General features: G+C 65.5%; 1 protein-coding gene across 1 annotated transcript in view; it reads right to left on the reverse strand.

Moving 5' to 3' along the window:
* Positions 1 to 21,591, reverse strand: part of LOC130602366 (maestro heat-like repeat-containing protein family member 1) — a gene marked incomplete at its 3' end in the record, with an annotated part of 47,965 nt that extends 26,374 nt beyond the window's left edge. The window contains exons 1-20 of the mRNA XM_057415163.1: positions 21,487 to 21,591; positions 19,995 to 20,140; positions 19,573 to 19,704; positions 18,933 to 19,095; positions 18,088 to 18,186; positions 13,246 to 13,397; positions 12,989 to 13,129; positions 12,153 to 12,245; positions 11,302 to 11,380; positions 10,030 to 10,143; positions 9,271 to 9,344; positions 8,889 to 9,008; positions 8,322 to 8,432; positions 7,334 to 7,478; positions 7,216 to 7,256; positions 6,019 to 6,160; positions 5,790 to 5,842; positions 2,543 to 2,650; positions 1,527 to 1,646; positions 999 to 1,121 (exon numbers count right to left, since the gene is read on the reverse strand). Coding sequence (XP_057271146.1) covers positions 999 to 1,121; positions 1,527 to 1,646; positions 2,543 to 2,650; positions 5,790 to 5,842; positions 6,019 to 6,160; positions 7,216 to 7,256; positions 7,334 to 7,478; positions 8,322 to 8,432; positions 8,889 to 9,008; positions 9,271 to 9,344; positions 10,030 to 10,143; positions 11,302 to 11,380; positions 12,153 to 12,245; positions 12,989 to 13,129; positions 13,246 to 13,397; positions 18,088 to 18,186; positions 18,933 to 19,095; positions 19,573 to 19,704; positions 19,995 to 20,140; positions 21,487 to 21,508 — 2,178 coding nt within the window. The remainder of the gene's footprint in view (positions 1 to 998; positions 1,122 to 1,526; positions 1,647 to 2,542; positions 2,651 to 5,789; positions 5,843 to 6,018; positions 6,161 to 7,215; positions 7,257 to 7,333; positions 7,479 to 8,321; positions 8,433 to 8,888; positions 9,009 to 9,270; positions 9,345 to 10,029; positions 10,144 to 11,301; positions 11,381 to 12,152; positions 12,246 to 12,988; positions 13,130 to 13,245; positions 13,398 to 18,087; positions 18,187 to 18,932; positions 19,096 to 19,572; positions 19,705 to 19,994; positions 20,141 to 21,486) is intronic.
* Between the last annotated feature and the right edge of the window lie 2,324 nt (positions 21,592 to 23,915).

The following is a 23,915-nucleotide window of genomic DNA, read 5'->3' on the forward strand; positions in this document are numbered from 1 at the left end:
AACAGCACCAGGTTAATGTGGGGAACAGCACCAGGGTAATGGTGGGAACAGCACCAGGGTAATGGTGGGAACAGCACCAGGGTAATGGTGGGGAACAGCACCAGGGTAATGGTGGGAACAGCACCAGGTTAATGGTGGGAACAGCACCAGGGTAATGGTGGGAACAGCACCAGGGTAATGGTGGGAACAGCACCAGGGTAATGGTGGGAACAGCACCAGGGTAATGGTGGGAACAGCACCAGGGTAATGGTGGGAACAGCACCAGGGTAATGGTGGGGAACAGCACCAGGTTAATGGTGGGAACAGGACCAGGGTAATGGTGGGGACAGCACCAGGGTAATGGTGGGAACAGCACCAGGGTAATGGTGGGAACAGCACCAGGGTAATGGTGGGGACCAGCACCGGGTTAATGGTGGGAACAGCACCAGGGTAATGGTGGGGAACAGCACCAGGGTAATGGTGGGAACAGCACCAGGGTAATGGTGGGAACAGCACCAGGGTAATGGTGGGAACAGCACCAGGTTAATGGTGGGAACAGCACCAGGGTAATGGGGGGAACAGCACCAGGGTAATGCTGGTGAGCAGCACCCACTGCCTGTCCCCCAGCCCTGCTGAAAGCCATCCCCAGCCCAGGGAGCAGTTGGTGGCCAGCACCCATCGCACCACAGCCCCAAGGCTGCACCAGGGCATCCTCAGCCAGCTCCCAAGCTCCAGTGTCCGTCCTGTGCTGAGCCAGGGTCCGCACAGCACCAATCCTGCCCTCAAACATCCCACCCCAGAGAGCAGGAAGGAAACCCCCCCACAGATCAGGAGCCTGGGGCATGAAACCACGGCTGAGGAGCTGGAGCTGAGCAGCCTCTGATGCCAAGAGCAGCTCGGGGCTATCCCAGCTCCATGCCAAGTGCTCCGGGGCAGGAGAAGGAACACTCAGCCCCAGCTCCACCCAAAGCATCCCGCAGGAGCCTTTAGCTGTGGGTCAGGTCCCATTGGCCTCTTACCTTGAAGATACTGAAAAGCCCCACGGACTTCTTGAAGACATCGGACCTGACGAACTCCTCCAGCTTGGCCAAGGTCTCCTCCAGGTGGTTTATGGCACACAGCCCAAAGCAGGAGGCAAGTCCCTGGCGGGGGCAGAGCAAACACATCAGCAGGAAGCTGCTAAGGCCCAGCCCCAGCTGATGCTCCAAGAGCCTGGTTATTGGTTCCATGCCCAGCACCATTGGTTCCATGCCCAGCACCATTGGTTCCATACCCAGCACCATTGGTTCTGGTCAGGTTGGAGCTCCCTGCTCCAGTGCAAGGGGTCCCTGCCCGCGGCAGGGGTTGGAGCTGGGGGAGCTTTAAGGTCCCTTCCAACCCAAACCAGTCTGGGGTTCTATGATTAAGCTGGTCCAGTGCTTGACAGCCCTCAGGGGAAGAAATTGCTCCCAGTATCCCACCTATCCCCCTCCTGGCCCAGCTCGAGGGCAGGACCGCTCTGCTGCTCCATCCGGATGAGCCCTGGGATGCGTGGCACAGCCCCTCACCTCCCTTTCTGCCTCCTCGTGGTATCTGGCTGTTTCCAGGAGCTCCTGGAGCTGCTTTTGCACGAGGTCCTTGCTGCTGCAGGCCCCCAGCGTCGTCCCGATGCATTTGTACAGGAAGTTCTGGAGGAGGAAGAGGAACAGCCCCATCCCTGAGGGCGCTGAGCCCCCGGCAGGGAGAGCTGCTCCCGGCCAGGCTCCTCCTCACAGCGCCCTGAAGCAGAGCTGGAGGGCAGAGCCCGGCTGATGCTCGGAGCAACAGCGCAGGACCTGCACACGGGGGGGCAGTCACGGCATCAACTGGGCTGGGACCAGCTCCAACCATTGCCAGCACCGCCGGGGCCACCACTAAGCCCTGGCACCGAGGGCCTCGGCCACACGGGTTTTAGACAGCCCCAGGGTTGGTTCCTCAACCACTTCCCTGCATCCAGGCCCCCACCACCCTTTAGGTGGATGAATTGTTCCTCAGCTCCATCCTTTGGGTACCTCCAGGGCCGGTGCCTGCAGCCCTGCCCCGGGCAGCCTCTTCCAATGCCTGAGCACCCTCTGGGGCAGGAATTGTTCCTCAGCTCCATCTAACCCTGCCCTGGGGCAGCTTGAGGCCGGTTCCTCTTGTCCCATCCCTTGTTCCTTGGGAGCAGAGCCCAGCCCCTCCTGGCTCCATCCTCCTGGCAGGCACTTGGAGGGAGCCATCAGGTCCCCCTGAGCCTTCCCTTCCCCATCTGAACCCCCCAGGTCCCTCAGCCCTTCCCCATCACCCCTGTGCTCCAGGCCCTGCTCCAGCTCCATTCCCTTCTCCGGCCCCACTCCAGCCCCTCAAGGTCTCTCTTGCAGTGAGGGGCCCGGAGCCGAGCACAGGATCCCAGGTGCGGCCTCCCCGGTGCCCGGTGCAGGGGCTCAACCCCTGCCCTGGCCCTGGTGCTGCTCCAGCCGTGGTGCCGCTGGGCACCAGCACAAGGATGCTGCTGGCGACCCCCGGGGCTGGCGCCGCTCTGCCCCCGCTGACGCCCCGGGCTCACCTTCTCCGCGGGGAAGCCGCTGTAGCTGCCGAGCTGCCCGCACATCTCCAGCACCAAGCGGGCAACCCAGGCCCCGTCAGCCACGGCCGCCAGCGTCTCCTGCAGGAACTGCGGGAGGAGGAGGAGGGTCAGGGCCCGGGGCCCGGGGGGCCGGACCCGGAATGAACCGTGGAACCGACGCGGGGGAAGGGCTCAGCTCATCCAGGCCAACCGGTCCCAGCCCTGCCGAGGGCACCCCGGCCCCACGTCCCCGAGCGCCCCATCTGCGCATCCTTTGGGTACCTCCAGGGCCGGTGACTGCAGCCCTGCCCCGGGCAGCCTCTTCCGATGCCTGAGCACCCTCTGGGGCAGGAATTGTTCCTCAGCTCCATCTAACCCTGCCCTGGGGCAGCTTGAGGCCGGTTCCTCTCGTCCCATCCCTTGTTCCTTGGGAGCAGAGCCCAGCCCCTCCTGGCTCCATCCTCCTGGCAGGCACTTGGAGGGAGCCATCAGGTCCCCTGCCCGGCCCAGCCATTCCCCCTGCTCCAGCAATGAGCCTCTTCCCTCGGGATCACGGTGAGGCTGTGCCCTCACCACAGGAGCCTGCCCGGTTCTCGTTCCTTCTCCATGGCCCAGTTCAGGCTCTGAATCAAGTGGGGGGACCCCTGGGACCCAGCAGCTCCTGGAGCCACTGTTCCCTGACCCACAACTGAGAGCTCGGTTTAAGCTGATCTGCCCCTGCTGTGCGAGCAACCCCACGGCAGGGACCATCCATCACCACAGCAGGCACCATCCATCACCACGGCTGGCACCATCCATCACCATAGCAGGCACCACCCATCACCACGGCTGTCACCATCCTTCACCACAGCAGGCACCATCCATCACCACGGCTGGCACCATCCATCACCACAGCAGGCACCATCCCCAGCACCACGGCTGGCACCACCCATCACCATAGCAGGCACCATCCATCACCACGACTGGCACCACCCATCACCATAGCAGGCACCATCCATCACCACAGCTGGCACCATCCATCACCACAGCAGGCACCACCCATCACCACAGCAGGCACCACCCATCACCACAGCTGGCACCATCCATCGCCACGACTGGCACCACCCATCACCATAGCAGGCACCACCCATCACCACGACTGGCACCACCCATCACCATAGCAGGCACCACCCATCACCACAGCTGGCACCACCCATCACCACGGCTGGCATCACCCATCACCACAGCAGGCATCACCCATCACCACAGCAGGCACCACCCATCACCACGACTGGCATCACCCATCACCACGACTGGCATCACCCATCACCACAGCAGGCACCATCCATCACCACAGCTGGCACCACCCATCACCACGGCTGGCATCACCCATCACCACAGCAGGCACCACCCATCACCACAGCAGGCACCATCCATCACCACAGCTGGCACCACCCATCACCACGGCTGGCATCACCCATCACCACAGCAGGCACCACCCATCACCACAGCAGGCACCACCCATCACCACAGCAGGCACCACCCATCACCACGACTGGCATCACCCATCACCACGACTGGCATCACCCATCACCATAGCAGGCACCACCCATCACCACAGCAGGCACCATCCATCACCATAGCAGGCACCACCCATCACCACGACTGGCACCACCCATCACCACGACTGGCATCATCCATCACCACAGCAGGCACCACCCATCACCACAGCAGGCACCACCCATCACCACGGCTGGCATCACCCATCACCACAGCAGGCACCACCCATCACCACAGCAGGCACCACCCATCACCACGACTGGCATCACCCATCACCACAGCAGGCACCACCCATCACCACAGCAGGCACCATCCATCACCACAGCAGGCACCACCCATCACCACGACTGGCATCACCCATCACCACAGCAGGCACCACCCATCACCACAGCAGGCACCACCCATCACCACGACTGGCATCACCCATCACCACGACTGGCATCACCCATCACCACAGCAGGCACCATCCATCACCACAGCTGGCACCACCCATCACCACGGCTGGCATCACCCATCACCACAGCAGGCACCACCCATCACCACAGCAGGCACCACCCATCACCACAGCAGGCACCACCCATCACCACGACTGGCATCACCCATCACCACGACTGGCATCACCCATCACCATAGCAGGCACCACCCATCACCACAGCAGGCACCATCCATCACCATAGCAGGCACCACCCATCACCACGACTGGCACCACCCATCACCACGACTGGCATCATCCATCACCACAGCAGGCACCACCCATCACCACAGCAGGCACCACCCATCACCACGGCTGGCATCACCCATCACCACAGCAGGCACCACCCATCACCACAGCAGGCACCACCCATCACCACGACTGGCATCACCCATCACCACAGCAGGCACCACCCATCACCACAGCAGGCACCATCCATCACCACAGCAGGCACCACCCATCACCACGACTGGCATCACCCATCACCACGACTGGCATCACCCATCACCACAGCAGGCACCACCCATCACCACAGCAGGCATCACCCATCACCACAGCAGGCACCACCCATCACCACAGCAGGCACCACCCATCACCACAGCAGGCACCACCCATCACCACAGCTGGCACCACCCATCACCACGGCTGGCACCACCCATCACCACAGCAGGCACCACCCATCACCACGACTGGCATCACCCATCACCACAGCAGGCACCACCCATCACCACAGCAGGCACCACCCATCACCACAGCAGGCATCACCCATCACCACAGCAGGCACCACCCATCACCACAGCAGGCACCACCCATCACCACGACTGGCATCACCCATCACCACGACTGGCACCACCCATCACCACGACTGGCACCACCCATCACCACAGCAGGCACCACCCATCACCACGACTGGCACCACCCATCACCACGACTGGCATCACCCATCACCACAGCAGGCACCACCCATCACCACAGCAGGCACCACCCATCACCACGACTGGCACCATCCATCACCATAGCAGGCACCACCCATCACCACGACTGGCATCACCCATCACCACAGCAGGCACCACCCATCACCACGACTGGCATCACCCATCACCACAGCAGGGACCATCCCCATCACCACGGCTGGGGTGGGTGAGGGTCCATTCCTGCCCTGCAGCCCCAGCCCCACGCTGCTCGGAGCTGGGTGCTGCCACCCTCCCAGTGCCCCCCCCAGCACAGGGACCTTACCAGCAGCAGCTCCTCCTCCCACTCCTTGCGGGACAGGGCCTGCTCCGTGCTCTCTAGGAGGAAGCACACGGAACACCCTGGGTTCTCACCCTCATGGCGCACAGCCGGCAGCATTCCCGGCAGGAATGATGGCACCAGGGTGCTCAAGCAGGAACCGGCACCTCCGAGAGCTGGGATGTGCTGGGAGCCAGCAGAGCCCCCCCCCCCCCCGAGCAGAGCCTGACCCCACCTTCGATGTGCTGCACCAGGACAGGGACCCTCTTGCTCCAGAGCGGGCCCAGCGAGGGGTGGACGCTGCCGTGCAGGACATGGAGCAGGCGCAGGGCGGCCGCCCCCCGGCAGGAGCCTGCGTGGGGCTGCGAGGACACAACCTGAGGGCATGGGATGGGACAAGGGCTGAAACACGGGGATGGAGACGGGGAACTGGGGGGGGCACGGAACGGGGTGGGAGGAAGGGAGCTGAAAGCTGCTCCAGCTCCATCCCCTGCCCCTGGAGCAGGGTGCTCGGAGCCCCTGCGTCCAACCTGCCCTTGAGCAGGGATGGGGCAGCCCCAGCTTCTCCCGTCAACCCCTTCCAGCGTCCCAGCACCCTCAGAGCGAAGAGTTCCTTCCCTAAACCCAACCTAAATCCTCCTGTTTCTGTCTGAACCCATCACCCCTTGCCCTGTCCCTCCAGCCCTGCCAGGGATGGGGCAGCCCCAGCTTCTCCCTTCAACCCCTTCCAGCACCCAGCACCCTCAGAGCAAAGTTTCTTCCCTAAACCAAGCCTAAATCCTCCTGTTTCAGTCTGAACCCATCACCCCTTGCCCTGTCCCTCCAGCCCTGCCAGGGATGGGGCAGTCCCAGCTTCTCCCTTCAACCCCTTCCAGCGTCCCAGCACCCTCAGAGCGAAGAGTTCCTTCCCTAAACCCAACCTAAATCCTCCTGTTTCAGTCTGAACCCATCACCCCTTGCCCTGTCCCTCCAGCCCTGCCAGGGATGGGGCAGTCCCAGCTTCTCCCTTCAACCCCTTCCAGCGTCCCAGCACCCTCAGAGCGAAGAGTTCCTTCCCTAAACCCAACCTAAATCCTCCTGTTTCAGTCTGAACCCATCACCCCTTGCCCTGTCCCTCCAGCCCTGCCAGGGATGGGGCAGCCCCAGCTTCTCCCTTCAACCCCTTCCAGCCCCCAGCACCCTCAGAGCAAAGTTTCTTCCCTAAACCCAGCCTAAATCCTCCTGTTTCAGTCTGAACCCATCACCCCTTGTCCTGTCCCTCCAGCCCCGATGAAGAGTGCGTACATAAGGCAGAGCACCCAAAGCAAGCACCCGCATCCCTGCTTTGCTCCCTGCAGCCCCTTATGTCCACGTGGCACGAGGGATGCATGGCTCTGCACGGGTAAGGAGCTCGCTCGCAGGGTAAGGAGCTGCTCTGCCTGCAGGCACTCACCAGCAGCCGCGTTGTGAGAGCGTAGGGCGAGGGGAGGTTTGCTGCAAAGGGAAGGGCAAAGGCATGAGATGGCCCCTGCCACGGGGCAGGATGCGGCCCCCCAAGGGCCAGCGCTGACCGTTCACGTCGTAGCGGATCAGGGACGCGGTTTCGCCCTCCTCTTCCTTCTTCATGGCCAGGTACATGAGGCTCCTGCAGAGCGGGCTCAGGGCGGTGGTGAACTGGATGGGGGTGACAAACTCCAGCAGGTACGGCCACAGCACCTGAGGGGACAACAGGGGCAGTGGGGCACCCATGGGTGCCCAGCGAGAGCCCGGCGGCGGGAGGGAGACCCTGCACCGGGGAGTGGGACCGGGAGGGAGAGGGCAATGGGAGATGGGGGGGGTCAAGGGGCTTCTGGGGAGGGGGGGAAGCTCTGAGCCCCCTTCTTGAGTGCTGCTGCTCAAGGGGGAGCTCTCCCCAGCCTGGGCTCAGCTCCAGCAGCACCGGAGCCTCAGCCCCAGGGGGTTCCCTTCACTGAACCCCGGGATGGGTTGGGTGGAAGGGACCTCAAAGCTCCTCCAGTCCACGGGCAGGGCCCCTTCCCCTGGAGCAGGGTGCTCTGAGCCCCTGTGTCCAAGCTGCCCTCGAGCACTGCCAGGGATGGAGCATCCCAAACCTCTCCCTTCAACCCCTGCCATGGGGAAGAACTCCCCAAGCTCCCATCAACTCTTCCCTCTTCCTCCTCCTCCCATCCCTGCCTCCCTTGTCCCAACCCCTCTCCAGGTCCCCTGCACCCCTTCAGGCACTGGAGCTGCTCTCAGCTCTCCCCTTGAGGAGCCTTCTCTTCCCCAGGCTGCCCCAGCCCAGCTCTCCCAGCCTGGCTCCAGGGCAGTCGTGTTCCATCCCTTGGACCATTTCCATGTTCCTCTTCTGGTCCAAGAGCTCCACATCCATCCCGAGCTGAGGACCTCCAGCACTGCCACGCTCCAGCCTCAGAGCAGCTCACGGGGATGGGACACACGGGTCCCAAACCCACCCCCTGCCCTGCTCCCGATGGGATGGGGACACTGGGACAGCACCACTCTCCTTGCTCCCCACAGGTGTCAGGGCCTGAGCAGACTCACGTTGTTCATCCTGTCCACAGTGGTGCTGAGGAGGAAGAGGGTGTTGATGCTGATGCTCTGGACGCTGTCACTGCTGAGGTCCTCGGCATCCGGCGCCTGCTTCTTGGGGTGCTGGAGGAGAGGGAAAGCTGAGGTCAGTGTGGAGGGAGCCCGATGCCCACTTCAGGGAGCGCACTGGAGGGCAGCAGCTCGACCTAGCCTGGCCGCATGGAGGGCAGGGAGGCATCCGCGCAGCCCCCAAGCCTTCGGATGCAGGGATGCAGCTACCCAGCGGCAGCTCGGCCGGTCCCAAGGTTTCTCCCAGCTCCCCCTCGCTCCAGGGGCAGGAACTCACCACCCTCATGGGGAAGAACTCCCCAAGCTCCCATCAACTCTTCCCTCTTCCTCCTCCTCCCATCCCTGCCTCCCTCGTCCCAACCCCTCTCCAGGCTCCCTGCAGCCCCTGGAGCTGCTCTCAGCTCTCCCCTTCTCTGCTCCCAGCCTGGCTCCAGGGCAGAGCCGCTCCAGCAGCTCCGGGGCCTCCTCCACGTCCTGCCCCATGGCCGGGGTCCCCCCGGGTGCACGCACCCCATCGGAGGCCAGGGCGCACTGCCGGACCAGGAACTCCACCATGGCCTCCCCGCCGGGCTGCTCCAGGTATCCGTGATGGGCCATGGCACTGATCACCTGCACCACGGCTCGCTTCACCTGCGCGGCGACAGCACCCATGAGCGGGGGGGGAGCACCCTCACCTTGGCCATGGGGTGCCACTGAGGCTCCTACCCAGAGCTTCGAGGGGCCCGGGCTCTGCCAGCAGCACCCAGGCACCGAGGGCTCAAAGGGGACCAGACCGGAGCCCACGGCCGCAGCAGCCATGGGTGCATCTGGCACAGATGGGGCTGGCGGGGCTCAGAAGGTGCCCCCACGGACGCCCTGCAGCGCAGCACGGACGCGCAGGAGCGCGGCTCACCTTGTTGCTGCTGTCTTGCAGGGGGAGCTTCATGGACGAAAGAATAAAGGGCTTTTTGATCTCCATCTGGGAGGCTGCAAAGAAACACGGGAGACTGGAGAGCAGCCACCAGGGTGGGGGGAGAGGTGGAGCCGGGGAGGCCCCGGGCCAACGGCACCAGAGGGACCTGGAGCTGCTGCGAGGGCTGGAGCAGCTCTGCCCTGGAGCCAGGCTGGGAGCAGAGAAGGGGAGAGCTGAGAGCAGCTCCAGGGCCTGAAGGGGCTGCAGGGAGCCTTGGGACAAGGGAGGCAGGGATGGGAGGAGGAGGAAGAGGGAAGAGTTGATGGGAGCTTGGGGAGTTCTTCCCCATGGCAGGGGTTGAAGGGAGAGGTTTGGGATGCTCCATCCCTGGCAGTGCTCGAGGGCAGCTTGGACACAGGGGCTCGGAGCACCCTGCTCCAGGGGAAGGGGATGGGCTTGGAGCTGGAGCAGCTTTAAGCTCCCTTCATCCCAACCCGTTCCACGACTGCAGCTCAGTGAAGACAGGTTCTGAAGCTCAGCACCTCCTGAGCTGCCAAGGACAGAGCTGCTGCTCCCAACACTCCCCTTCCCCTGCAGGGAGGGCTCTGTCCCTCACCCCTTCCGAGCCGAAGCGTCCCCTCCAGCCAAGGACGGGCTCAGCTCATCCCACTGACCCCGGCCCCACGGGGCAATGAGGGCTCAGGGAGCAGGAGCCCCCAGGGCTGGGCCCGGCCGGGGGCTGCAGCAGGCAGGACTCACGGGCGCTGTTGATGATCTGCCTCATGATGAGCAGGGTCCCCACTCGGGTCCTCTCGTTGCTGCTCTCCAGCTTCGGGAGGAGGAAGGCCAGGACACGGTCCGGGAAGGAGCAGGCTGCACGAGGGGAAACAGCATCAGGGGCACGTCAGCATCAGTGGCACCGGAACCCCTACATGGAGACACCCCAGGTGTCCGTGCATGCCAAGGGGCTGCGTGGCTGGAGTGGGGCCGGAGAAGGGAATGGAGCTGGAGCAGGGCCTGGAGCACAGGGGTGATGGGGAAGGGCTGAGGGACCTGGGGGGTTCAGATGGGGAAGGGAAGGCTCAGGGGGGACCTGATGGCTCCCTCCAAGTGCCTGCCAGGAGGATGGAGCCAGGAGGGGCTGGGCTCTGCTCCCAAGGAACAAGGGATGGGACAAGAGGAACCGGCCTCAAGCTGCCCCAGGGCAGGGTTAGATGGAGCTGAGGAACAATTCCTGCCCCAGAGGGTGCTCGGGCATTGGAAGAGGCTGCCCGGGGGAACGCCAGAAATAAACCAGTTTGGGGGCAGGAAAGTGGAGCAGCACCCGGGGGCATTGCTGGGGATGGGAGGGAGGCCGGAGCAGCGGGGAGCTGGTGCAGGAGCAGCAGCGGATGCGAGGCTTGGGCTTGGGGTGCTGCAGGAGGAGAAGCTCCCCAGGACCCGGCCCAGAACCACCCCCCCCGTGTGCTGGGGGCACCCAGAGCGGGAGCAGCAGCGCGGAGGGGGGGATCCTGCCCCTCTGCTGTGGGAAGGGGGGAGCTGAGAGCAGCTCCAGGGCCTGAAGGGGCTGCAGGGAGCATGGAGAGGGGTTGGGATGAGGGAGGCAGGGATGGGAGGAGGAGGAAGAGGGAAGAGTTGATGGGAGCTTGGGGAGTTCTTCCCCATGGCAGGGGTTGAAGGGAGAGGTTTGGGATGCTCCATCCCTGGCAGTGCCCAAGGGCAGCTTGGACACAGGGGCTCGGAGCACCCTGCTCCAGGGGAAGGGGATGGGGTTGGATGTGGAGGAGCTTCAAGCTCCCTTCATCCCCAGCCCTACCATGGCTCCATGGGCTGGAACCAGGACAGCAGCCACCCCGCTGCCACCACGGCTGAGAGATGCCCCTGTATCCCTGAGGCCAGAGGGACCCAAGCCCTGCTGCCCCACACACACCTCCTTGGGCAGGGGCAGGGGCAGGAGGCAGCGCGGAGCACAGCACCCACGGTGCCCCACACCCGCCATGCCCGGGGACCCCCAGGCACGGACCCCCTTACCCAGCACAGTGAAGCACCGCAGGACCTCGGTGTGGTTCTTCGCCGTGAGGGGCACTGCGGGCTCTGCAGGAGCACAGATCTGGGGGGGGAACGGGGACACGGCCGCCGTCACCGGCACCGCGAGGACCACGGGGCCCCGGCTTGGGCTCTGCGGCTGCGCCCCACAGCTGCGCCCCACAGCCCCTGAGCAGCGCCGTCATGGAGCACAGACCCTGCCGCCAGCACCACGGTGGGGCCCAGCTCGCAGACACCAGGGGTCCGGGGTGTGCTCAGGGGCAGCCTCTGCCATGGAGCCGCCACACTCAGGGGCACTGAAACAGCACCGGAGCTGGGGGAGCTGAGCAGGGGGGGGATCCTGCCCCTCTGCTGCGGGGAGGGGGAGCTGAGAGCAGCTCCAGGGCCTGAAGGGGCTGCAGGGAGCATGGAGAGGGGTTGGGATGAGGGAGGCAGGGATGGGAGGAGGAGGAAGAGGGAAGAGTTGATGGGAGCTTGGGGAGTTCTTCCCCATGGCAGGGGTTGAAGGGAGAGGTTTGGGATGCTCCATCCCTGGCAGTGCTCAAGGGCAGCTTGGACACAGGGGCTCGGAGCACCCTGCTCCAGGGGAGGGGGTCCCTGCCCTGGCAGGGGTGGAACTGGAGGAGCTTTGAGGTCCCTTCCAACCAACCCAACCCATTCCATGGCTCGGCATCGGATCCACCTCGGGACACCAGAGCCCGGGAGCTGGGATCACCACTGCGGGACTCAGCCACGGGCAGAAGCAGGAGCAGGCCCAGCCCGGGCTGCTGCAGGGGAGCCTCGAGCCCCACAGCCCATGGGCAGGCTCCAGCCCCCCCCCAGCACCCAGCCCACACCAGGGGGTGCAGGGTGCCCAGGAGGGGGTCGAGCTGCACATCCAGGCTGCGGCTGCCGATGTTGACGGAGGCCTCCAGGATCTGGCACAGGCTCTGCTCAGAGAGAGACCGAGGGGGGGGGGGGGTCAGGAAATGGGCCCCAGGGGGGGCAGAGGGTGCTGAGCCCCATGGGACATCAGAGCGAGGGAGGGAGCATGAACCCGGCAGGGTGGCAGCAGGATCCGTCTGCCATGGGGGGGACAGTGGGGAAAGCTCAGAGCAGCCCCAGTGCCTGAAGGGGCTGCAGGGAGCCTTGGGACAAGGGAGGCAGGGATGGGAGGAGGAGGAAGAGGGAAGAGTTGATGGGAGCTTGGGGAGTTCTTCCCCATGGAAGGGGTTGAAGGGAGAGGTTTGGGATGCTCCATCCCTGGCAGTGCTCGAGGGCAGCTTGGACACAGGGGCTCGGAGCACCCTGCTCCATCCAGGGGACGGGGTTGGAGCTGGAGCAGCTTCAAGCTCCCTTCATCCCAACCCATCCCATGACCCCATGAGACAGCAGCAGCCGGCTCCATCCTCCTCATCACTGGGCACAGGCACCCAAGGCTTGGGCTCAGCAGCACGAGGGCCCACGATGGAGGGAGGAGGAATCTCACATGGAAGAAGCAGCTGCAGCCTGGGCAGGGCCCGAGCTGCTGGGTACCAGCACTAAGGTAAGGACCAAATCTGCTTTGCTGCTCCTGCTTGCACCCACTGCTTGGGGGGGGGGGAAGAGCCCTGCTTGGTGCCCCTCCTGCACCCCTGCAGCACAGCGCGCCCCACGGCAGCGGCTGCAGGGATGTGACCCCCGAGCTGCTCACCTTGGAGATGGAGAAAGCCTCCGTGTGCTTCCTGTAGAGCGCGAGGATGCCTGGGATGAGCTTGGGGAGCTGCTCCTCCAGCCTCTCGGCGGGCAGGAGGTGACTCATGGGTCCCAGCGCCTCCACCACGGCCAGCCTCAGCTGGGCGAGAGACCCGGCGTGAGCAGCGTGGTCCTGAGCCTGGGGGGGGCTCTGCAGCCCTGGAGCTGCGACGCCCCAAGGGCATCGTCCCGAGTGAGAACCGCGGCGCCCATCACCTTGGCCTCGCGGTGCTGCAGCCAGCTGCTGAAGAGCACCTCGTAGGCACTGAAGATCTCGTTGGAGAACGTGTCCTTCCTGACCGTGGGGTCCGGGGCCTTGTCCAGGTTTGCCAGGTACTCCTGGATGCTCTCACTGAAGTGCTGCAGAGCTGCGGGGAGAGCCCAACCGCGCACACTGGGTGCTGCAGCCGCACCAGCACCCCAAGGGATGCAGTGCTGCTCCCCGGCAGCATCCCAAGGGATGCGGTGCTGCTCCCCGACAGCATCCCAAGGGATGCGGTGCTGCTCCCCGACAGCATCCCAAGGGATGCGGTGCTGCTCCCCAGCAGCATCCCAAGGGATGCAGTGCTGCTCCCCGACAGCATCCCAAGGGATGCAGTGCTCTCCCCGGCAGCATCCCAAGGGATGCGGTGCTGCTCCCCGGCAGCATCCCAAGGGATGCAGTGCTCTCCCAGGCAGCATCCCAAGGGATGCAGTGCTGCTCCCCGGCAGCATCCCAAGGGATGCAGTTTCTGCTCCCCGACAGCATCCCAAGGGATGCAGTGCTGCTCCCTGGAAGCACCCCAAGGGATGCAGTGCTGCTCCCTGGAAGCATCCCAAGGGATGCAGTGCTCTCCCAGGCAGCATCCCAAGGGATGCGGTGCTGCTCCCCGGCAGCATCCCAAGGGATGCAGTGCTCTCCCAGGCAGCATCCCAAGGGATGCAGTGCTGCTCCCTGGCAGCATCCCAAGTGATGCAGTGCTGCTCCCCAGCAGCACCCCAAGGGATGCAGTGCTCTCCCAGGCAGCATCCCAAGTGATGCAGTGCTGCTCCCCGGCAGCATCCCAAGGGATGGGGATAGGACAGGACCCTTCCCAGCAGGCACCCACAGCAGAGGGATGCCCTGCCCACAGAGCCAACTGCAGGCACCCAACCGCAGGGACCCCATGGGGCGCCCCACAGGAGCCTGTGTTTGCCCCACGGCTTAGTTCTGCCTGCGCTGAGCAGCGAGGGGGGCCAAGAACCACAGGCCTGGAGGCTGCATCCCAGCCATGGCAGCCCGAGCTCTGCTCCTCCTGAGGACCGGCCCCAGGACCAGAGCGTGGTCCTGCACAGGATGCTCCTGGCTCGGATGAGGGGCTCAGCCACAGAGTGCAGGGGCACCCATCTGCCACCTCCAGCCCCTGAGGACGGCTTTGCATGGCTCCAGGGGCTCTCCAGGGCTCTATGGGGCTCTCCAGGGCTTTATGGGGCTCTCCAGGCCTTCAGGGGGCTCTCCAGGGCTTTATGGGGTTCTCCAGGGCTTTATGGGGCTCTCCAGGGCTTTATGGGGTTCTCCAGGGCTTTATGGTGTTCTCCAGGCCTTCCGGGGGCTCTCCAGGGCTTTATGGGGCTCTCCAGGCCTTCAGGGGGCTCTCCAGGGCTTTATGGGGCTCTCCAGGGCTTTATGGGGTTCTGCAGGGCTTTATGGGGCTCTCCAGGGCTTTATGGGGCTCTCCAGGCTTTTGTCACATTCCCTGAAGCTTTGTGGGGTTCCTGGGGCAGCCAAGACATTGCGAAACAGCAGGAAAAGGTCAGAGCTGGAAGCACCCAAGGGCTGAAAACAGCCCCGTGTTTTACTTTATAGAACCAGGGGATGAGTTGGGATGAAGGGAGCTTAAAGCTGCTCCAGCCCCTGCCATGGGCAGGGACCCCTTCCCCTGGAGCAGGGTGCTCCGAGCCCCTGTGTCCAAGCTGCCCTTGAGCACTGCCAGGGATGGAGCATCCCAAACCTCTCCCTTCAACCCCTGCCATGGGGAAGAGCTCCCCAAGCTCCCATCAACTCTTCCCTCTTCCTCCTCCTCCCATCCCTGCCTCCCTTGTCCCAAGGCTCCCTGCAGCCCCTTCAGGCCCTGGAGCTGCTCTCAGCTCTCCCCTTCTCTGCTCCCAGCCTGGCTCCAGGGCAGAGCTGCTCCAGCCCCCCAGGACCCACTCCAAGGGCTCCAGGTCCCTCTGGTCCCCACTGCAGGAAGCAGCCTGGGGCTCGCAGGGTCCATGAGGTGCCATCAGGACCCAGAGCCCATCACCACGGAGCACCCGAGCAGGACCCAGAGCCCATCACCACCGAGCACCAGAGCAGGACCCAGAGCCCATCACCACCGAGCACCCGAGCAGGACCCAGAACCCATCACCACCGAGCAGCAGAGCAGGACCCAGAACCCATCACCACCGAGCACCCGAGCAGGACCCAGAGCCCATCACCACCGAGCACCAGAGCGGGACCCAGAGCCCATCACCACCGAGCACCAGAGCGGGACCCAGAGCCCATCACCACCGAGCACCCGAGCAGGACCCAGAGCCCATCACCACCGAGCAGCAGAGCAGGACCCAGAGCCCATCACCACCGAGCACCCGAGCAGGACCCAGAGCCCATCACCACCGAGCAGCAGAGCAGGACCCAGAGCCCATCACCACCGAGCAGCAGAGCAGGACCCAGAACCCATCACCACCGAGCACCCGAGCAGGACCCAGAGCCCATCACCACTGAGCACCCGAGCAGGACCCAGAGCCCATCACCACCGAGCAGCAGAGCAGGACCCAGAGCCCATCACCACCGAGCACCAGAGCAGGACCCAGAACCCATCTCCACCGAGCAGCAGAGCAGGACCCAGATCCCATCACCACTGAGCACCCGAGCAGGACCCAGAGCCCATCACCACCGAGCAGCAGAGCAGGACCCAGAGCCCATCACCACCGAGCAGCAGAGCAGGACCCAGAACCCATCACCACCGAGCAGCAGAGCAGGACCCAGAACCCATCACCACTGAGCACCCGAGCAGGACCCAGAGCCCATCACCACCGAGCACCAGAGCAGGACCCAGAGCCCATCACCACCGAGCAGCAGAGCAGGACCCAGAGCCCATCACCACCGAGCAGCAGAGCAGGACCCAGAGCCCATCACCACCGAGCAGCAGAGCAGGACCCAGAACCCATCACCACCGAGCAGCAGAGCAGGACCCAGAACCCATCACCACCGAGCAGCAGAGCAGGACCCAGAACCCATCACCACCGAGCAGCAGAGCAGGACCCAGAGCCCATCACCACCGAGCACCAGAGCAGGACCCAGAGCCCATCACCACCGAGCACCCGAGCAGGACCCACGAGGGGTGAAGCAGGAGGTGTGGATGGGGGGGATCGCATCCTGCTCGGGGCAGGGGCACCGCTGGAGCTCCCCCGGCGCAGGCCTGGCTCCATCAGGACCATGGGGGCACAGGAGGGGCTCAGGGGCCCCGCTCCGGCTGCAGGGGGGCTCCTGTGGGACCATCCAGGAGTGCCAAAGGGCCCAAGGAGACACCAGCAATGGGGGTCACTGAGCCCGATGCACCCACGTGAGCACACCCGGAGCAGGAGGAGGAGGAGGAGGAGGAGGAAGGGGACAGGAGCAGCCGCTCCCCCCCTCCCCGGTCCATGTGGAGCCGCAGCTCCGAGGTGCTGAGTCACTCCCTGACCTCTTCCCGCAGCCCGATCGGGCACACGGCTCCATCCGGCTGGCACCGCACCAGCACAGCCGGGGCCGGAGCAGCAGCACCCCCAGGGCTCAGCCCCGCTTTGGGGGCTGCCCCCCTCCCCGTCTCCCCCACGGCTCAGGCTATGGGGAGGGCTGGAGGGGGCAGCCCCCGGCAGCACGGAACACCAGGCACTGATGCAGCAGAGGGGTGCAGGGGGTGCCCGGCTCACCCCAGCACCTGACCCCCTCCAGGCTCCGCTCCCACCCCATCCCCGGGCTGGGCTCAAAGCCCCTTGTTTCGGTCCAGGTTCTCGGCTTGAGGAGGGAAAACATCAACCAGAAGCATCCCCAAGAGACCTGCACGAGCCCAGGGCCGGGTGGGCGCAGGGCAATGGGCAGCGTGCACAGAACCCCAGCCTGGCCTGGGATGAGGGGACCTCAAAGCTCCTCCAGTCCAAGCCCTGCCCGGGCAGGGACCCCTTCCCCTGGAGCAGGGTGCTCCCAGCTGCATCCAGCCTGGCCCTGAGCACTGCCAGGGATGGGGTCGTGTTGAGCATCTCCCCCCCCGCACCCCAGGTCCTGCTCCTCAGGCTCCCCCAGCCTGGATCCGCGCTGGGGCTGCCCCGAGCCAGGGCCAGGACCTTGCCCTTGGCCTGGCTGAGCCCCGGGACGTTCCCACCTCTCCAGCCTGTGCAGCCCCCCTGATCCCAGCCCTTCCCTCCGGTGTCACTGCCCCAGCAGCTCGGGGCCAGCACCGGCTCCCCGGGTACGGATGAGCCCCCGGTGCTCTCACTGCGCATCCCAGCCGGGAGCAAGCACCAAGCCAGCAGGGCCAGGACCCCCCCATGGCCTGGGGCTGGTGAAGCAGCTCCGGCTGGAGCCCCAGGGACACCCTGGCACAGGGGCTGGCTCCATCCATGCTGGGGCTGCTCCTTGAGCCCCGCAGGAAGCCCAGGCTGGAGGCGGGGGCACCCCATCAGCCCTCACAAGCGTCACCCCCAGAAGCGATGTGGGTAAGGGCTGAGCGGCAGCACCACATCCCGCCTGCCCCACAGCTCCCACCAGGAATCACGCTGCCCCAGGGCCGAGGCCCACGGCCGCAAAGGGGCAGGCAGGGTCCCCTGCAGCACATCCCAGCTTCCCCATCGGGACACCCCCACATCGAGCATCCCCGCACCAGCACCCCCCGGGCTACGCCGCGGAGCGACTGGGATCAGGTAGGAGATGGAGAAGGGCTCGGCTGGATCCCAGTGACCTGGAGCTGGTGAGCCAGGCTGCTCCCAGGCGTCCCTCAGTGTTCCCACTGGCATCCACAACCCCTCCTTCTCCAGGGAGAGGAACACGCACCCGAGACCAGGGCAGCAGAACCTTACCATAGCAGAAGACAGCCTTCATGTGGTCCTGCTTGGCCATCGCCAGCATGGGCAGCATCGTCCCGAGGATGGAGTTGAGGAAAGGCACCATGCCAAACACTGGGGGGGAAGCGGGAGAGGCCCCTGAGCACACACAGGGACAGGAGCTGCTCTGCAGGGCCCTGGCCCCAAGGAATCCCAGCACCGCGCAGGCAGGAGCCCAACGGTGCCGGGCGGGAGATGCCAACAGCCCCGGAGAGTCCTGCTGGAGGCAAGAGCCCGGCCTGGGCATGCAGAGCCATGGGATGGGTTGGGAGGAAGGGACCTCAAAGCTCCTCCAGCTCCAAGCCCATCCCCTTCCCCTGGAGCAGGGTGCTCCGAGCCCCTGTGTCCAAGCTGCCCTTGAGCACTGCCAGGGATGGAGCATCCCAAACCTCTTCCATGGGGAAGAACTCCCCAAGCTCCCATCAACTCTTCCCTCTTCCTCCTCCTCCCATCCCTGCCTCCCTTGTCCCAAGGCTCCCTGCAGCCCCTTCAGGCCCTGGAGCTGCTCTCAGCTCTCCCCTTCTCTTCCCCAGCCTGGCTCCAGGGCAGAGCTGCTCCAGCCCCATGGCCTCATCCGGCCTGGCTCCAGCAGGCTCCGGAATTCCCCACGGATGAGGCCAGCAGCTCCAGCAGCCTTTTAAGCAGGAGCACACTGAGGAGCTCAGCCCCAGCTCTGCTGTCCCCCCGCACCGCAGGGTGCGTTCCCAGTGTCCCCAGTCCCACCCGGGCACAGCACCGCATCCCTCCATCCTGCCTGGAGCCAGCGCCCGTAGCCCCCAGCGCAGGCACCCCACGGACGGGGGGGCAGGTCCCTGGCTCACCGTTGGACACGGAGAGGTCGGCAAAGGTCTGCAGGACGAAGTAGTGGGGCAGGATCCCCGGCTGGAACTTGGTGAGCACCTCCTCCATCACCTTGTTGATGAAGCGCTGCCCCACGGCCACCAGCACGCTGCTGGCTGCCTGCTGCCAGTCCCGGACCACCTCCTGCGCGCAGGGAGGATGCAGCTCAGGGCACGCTGCGGCCGGCACGGCCCCACGGGGAGCCTCTTTGCCCCAGGAGACCACGGAGCCATGGAACGGGCTGGGATGGAAGAGGCCTCAAAGCTCGCCCAGCCCCAAGCCCTGCCACGGGCAGGGACACCTGTCCCCAGGGCAGCTTGCTCCAAGCCAGCCTCATCCCACCCGACCTCCCAGCAGCCTCCCCCGCTCCCTTTCAGCACCCACATCCCATGTAGGGCGTGTGGGTGCCGCGCTGGACGGAGCCATCAGCCAAACCACCCTCATCCCCCCCCCAGGGAGGAGAACATCGCCCATCCCCTGCTCCCCCCGCCACCCCAAGGGCTTCCCTCCGGGAAAGGGGACCAGTCACAGCTGCACTGGGGCAGCCCAGACCCACAGCGCCCACTGGGAGCAGCAGCAGGAGCCCAAGCAAGAGGAGGAGCAGCAGGTCCCAGGCCCTACCTTTGACTTGGTCATCTCGCTGGAGGCCAGGAAGATGACCACCTTCGCCGTGCTTTTGTCCAGGAGGGCGATGCTGTTCTTCACCACGGTCTCCATGGCCTTCAGGATGATGACCCGGTGCGGGTAGGCCAGCTGGAGGGGAGGGAGAGCGGGCAGGTGACCGCTGCCACCTCCGCCAGGCAGGGAAAGGCAACGCCAGCACCCGCTCCTCCACAACGGGACCAGCGCCGTCGCTTGCTGGAGCCACGGGACGGGTTGGGATGAAGGGGGCTTAAAGCTGCTCCAGCTCCAACCCCGGCCAGGGACCCCCTCCCCTGGAGCGGGGCGCTCCGAGCCGCTGCGTCCGCCCCAGCCTCGAGCCCTGCCAGCCATGGGGCAGCCCCACGTGCCGCGTGTGCCCCCCCCAACCCTGCAGCTCCCACCTTGTCGTGCTGCCGCAGGTACTCGTCGCAGCAGTGCAGGAGCTCCTCGGGCTCCGCGGCGCCCAGCGAGCAGAGCGCGCTGTAGATCTGCTCCTGCACCTGCGGGGCCTTGTCCGTCGTGGCGTCCATCAGCGTCGTGGCGAGCCCTGAGCAAGGCACGGGGCTGAGCCCCAAGCGCCCCGCGCCGCGCTGAGGGCCCCCGAGCAGCTCCATCGAGCTCCGGCGTCCCCCATGGGGCCGCCCCAAGCGGCTCCCACCAAACCCTGCTCCAGGCTCCGCTGCCCGGAGCCCATCCCTGGGTCCCAAGGGCTCGCTCCCCAGCATCCCTCAAAGCAGGCTGGTCCCTGCGGGGCTACGGACCCCGCTCAGCATCATTCCAAGGTGAACCTGCCTCTAGGGTTTACCCCACTGAGGGCTCCGAGCAGGGCTGGCACCCGTTGAGGAGGGCTGACGCAGCAGGAGACCCACCACGGGCATGGCCTGGAGGGGCTGGAGGAGCCCCATGGCCATCGGGTGGACCCCAGCACTGGATGAAGCTCTCTGAGGGTGAACAGACACCATCGTGGAACCACGGAATGGGGTGCGAGGAAGGGACCTTAAAGCTGATCCAATTCCAGCCACTGCCACGGGCAGGGACCCCTTCCCCTGGAGCAGGGTGCTCCGAGCCCCTGTGTCCAAGCTGCCCTTGAGCACTGCCAGGGATGGAGCATCCCAAACCTCTCCCTTCAACCCCTTCCATGGGGAAGAACTCCCCAAGCTCCCATCAACTCTTCCCTCTTCCTCCTCCTCCCATCCCTGCCTCCCTTGTCCCAACCCTCTCCAGGCTCCCTGCAGCCCCTTCAGGCCCTGGAGCTGCTCTCAGCTCTCCCCTTCAGGAGCCTTCCCTTCCCCAGGCTGCCCCAGCCCAGCTCTCCCAGCCTGGCTCCAGGGCAGAGCCGCTCCAGCCCTCGCAGCAGCTCAAGGCTCCAACCCAGTTAAACCCAGGCGAGGAGGAAGGTTCCAGCTCCAGTTAATTCCCTGCTGCCCCCAGGGCTCAGGTGAGAACTGAAACAAATCCCTTTGGAGTCCTTCTTGGCGCTGCCTCGACCCTCCAGCAGCTCCGGTGCCCGGAGGGGCCGCAGCAAACCGGGAGAGGGGCTTTGGGCCAAGGGAGGCAGGGACGGGATGAGGGGAACGGCTCCAAGCGGCCGGAGGTGGCACCGGGAGGGGATGCGGATCGGGGGGCATCGTTTTCCACGTGGGGCTGTGGAGCTGCTCTGCCACAGTCACGTTGGCACCCACGCGAGGCGGTGCCAGGGGACCCCCGGGCCCTTGCCGTGGCTTCATTAAACCACCCAACAGTTCCCTGATTAAAATGAGCTCCAGCGGAGCATCCGCGGGGGATCCAGGCTGGGACCCCAGGGGCTCCTGTCCGGGGCAAAACGGACGCGGGCTGGGATGGAAAACGGCTCCCTGCTCCCATCGCCACGCTCCGGCTGCCCCCGGCACTCACGCCTGATGCGCGACTCCATCATGCTCCGCGTCCGCAGGGTCCCCAGCAGCAGCAGGAGGTCGGCGGCTCCGTGGGGATGGATCCCGGCGCTCCCTGGGGTCCCTATCTTCAGCGGGTGCCGCGCCGGGCTCGTGAGAAGCAGCAGGGGCAGGAGCAGCCCCACGGCTCCGGGTCCCCGAGGCGGGCGGGCAGCGGAGCTCCCATCCGGGCCCGGCCCTAGGGAGCGGGGAGGCGGCCGGAGCCCGGCCCGGAGCCTGCACGAGGGGGGAGGATCCCATGAGGAGAACCGGGGGGATCGCACCGGGGGGGGGGGTGCGCACCCCAACGGCAGCAATGGGACTCAGCACTGGGTGATGGCCATGGGGGGTGATGGCCATGGAGGGGTGATGGCCATGGGGGTGCTGAGCATGGGGGGTGATGGCCATGGGGGGGTGATGTCTCCAAACCCATGAGGAAACGGGAGGAGAAGTTCCCAGGACCCAGCTCAGCCCCCATCACCCGGCTCAGCCTCATTCACCCAGCTCAGCCCCCATCGCCCCCCAGCTCAGCCCCCATCACCCGGCTCAGCCCCCATCACCCAGCTCAGCCCCCATCACCCGGCTCAGCCCCCATCACCCAGCTCAGCCCCCATCGCCCCCCAGCTCAGCCCCCATCCCCCAGCTCAGCCCCCATCACCCAGCTCAGCCCCCATCACCCGGCTCAGCCCCCATCACCCAGCTCAGCCCCCATCACCCAGCTCAGCCCCCATCACCCAGCTCAGCCCCCATCACCCAGCTCAGCCCCCATCACCCAGCTCAGCCCCCATCGCCCAGCTCAGCCCCCATCACCCGGCTCAGCCCCCATCACCCAGCTCAGCCCCCATCACCCAGCTCAGCCCCCATCACCCAGCTCAGCCCCCATCGCCCCCCAGCTCAGCCCCCATCACCCCCCAGCTCAGCCCCCATCACCCAGCTCAGCCCCCATCGCCCCCCAGCTCAGCCCCCATGGCCCCCCAGCTCCAGCCCGGGCAGGTGTTTGGTGAAGGAAGGTTTGGGAGGGGGCACTGAAGATGTTCCCCACTGACCCAAGCCCAGCTCTGCCTACGGGGCCCTCACCAGCGCGGGCAGCTGGGCCCAAAGTGGGCAAGATGTTGGTCAAGGGGTTGGCCAAAAGGGTGGCCAAGGGGATGGTTACGGGGTTGGCCAAGAGCTTGGTCAAGGGGGTGGCGAAAGGGTGGCCAAGAGGTTGCCCAAGGGGTTAGTTAAGAGGATGGCCAAGAGCTTGGTCAAGGGGGGGCCAAGGGGCTGGATAAGAGGCTGGACAAGGAGATGGCCAAGAGGATGGCCAAGGGGGTAGTTAAGAGGATGGCCAAGAGGTTGGTCAAGGGGGGGCCAAGGGGCTGGATAAGAGGCTGGACAAGGAGATGGCCAAGGGGATGGCCAAGGGGATGGCCAAGGGGATGGCCAAGGGGGTAGTTAAGAGGTTGGCCAAGATGCTGGTCAAGAGCATGGCCAAAGGGGTGGAGAAGGAGGTGGTCAAGAGGGTGGCCAAGAGATTGGCCAAAGAGGCGGTCACGGATGTTGGCCAAGAGGTTGGCCAAAGGGGTGGCCAAGAGGGTGGCCAAAGGGATGGCCAAAGGGGTGGCCAAGGGGATGGCCAAGGGGGTGGCCAAGGAGGTTGGCCAAGAGGATGGCCAAGGGGATGGCCAAAGGGGTGGCCAAGAGGGTGACCAAAGGGATGGCCAAAGGGGTGGCCAAGAGGGTGACCAAAGGGGTGGCCAAGGGGGTGGCCAAAGGGATGGCCAAAGGGGTGGCCAAGGGGATGGCCAAAGGGGTGGTCAAGGAGGTTGGCCAAGGGGACAGCCAAGGGGATGGCCAAAGGGGTGGTCAAGAGGGTGGCCAAAGGGATAGCCAAAGGGGTGGCCAAGGAGGTTGGACAGGAGGTTGGCCAAAGGGATGGCCAAAGGGGTGACCAAAGGGGTGGCCAAGGGGGTGGCCAAAGGGGTGGCCAAGGGGGTGACCTTGCCCAAGCACGTTTCCTTCCCCTTCCAACCATGGCCATCGCCTTCCCACTGGGATAAACGGACCCGGGACCCCAATCCCCCCCCCCAATGGGGTAAATGCGGGGGGGGGGGGGGGGTGCCCCATTAACACGCATTCATCTTCACCCCAACACCGGGACACAGCGAGAGCCCCAAACCGGAGGGGAAGGGGGGGGGGCATCGAACCGGGACAAGGATGCAGCAGCCTCGCCCCCCCCCCACACTAGGGGTCACCGGTAGCTCCGGTTATGGGGCGGCAGCACCGGGGTTTGCCCCCCCCCAACCCCATAGGGGTTTAACGCACCCCACAAATGGACCCTCCCGCTGGTGGCGCGGGGACCCGCCCCCCCCCACCGCAACACCGGGACACACAGGGACCCCCACCCAGGTTCATCCATGGCCACCAAGA

This window comes from Pezoporus wallicus, unplaced genomic scaffold (genome assembly GCF_028554395.1).
Source record: "Pezoporus wallicus isolate ANWC-B61680 ecotype Strahan unplaced genomic scaffold, APGP_CSIRO_Pwel_v1 contig_13709, whole genome shotgun sequence".
NCBI classification, from domain to species: Eukaryota; Metazoa; Chordata; class Aves; order Psittaciformes; family Psittacidae; genus Pezoporus; species Pezoporus wallicus.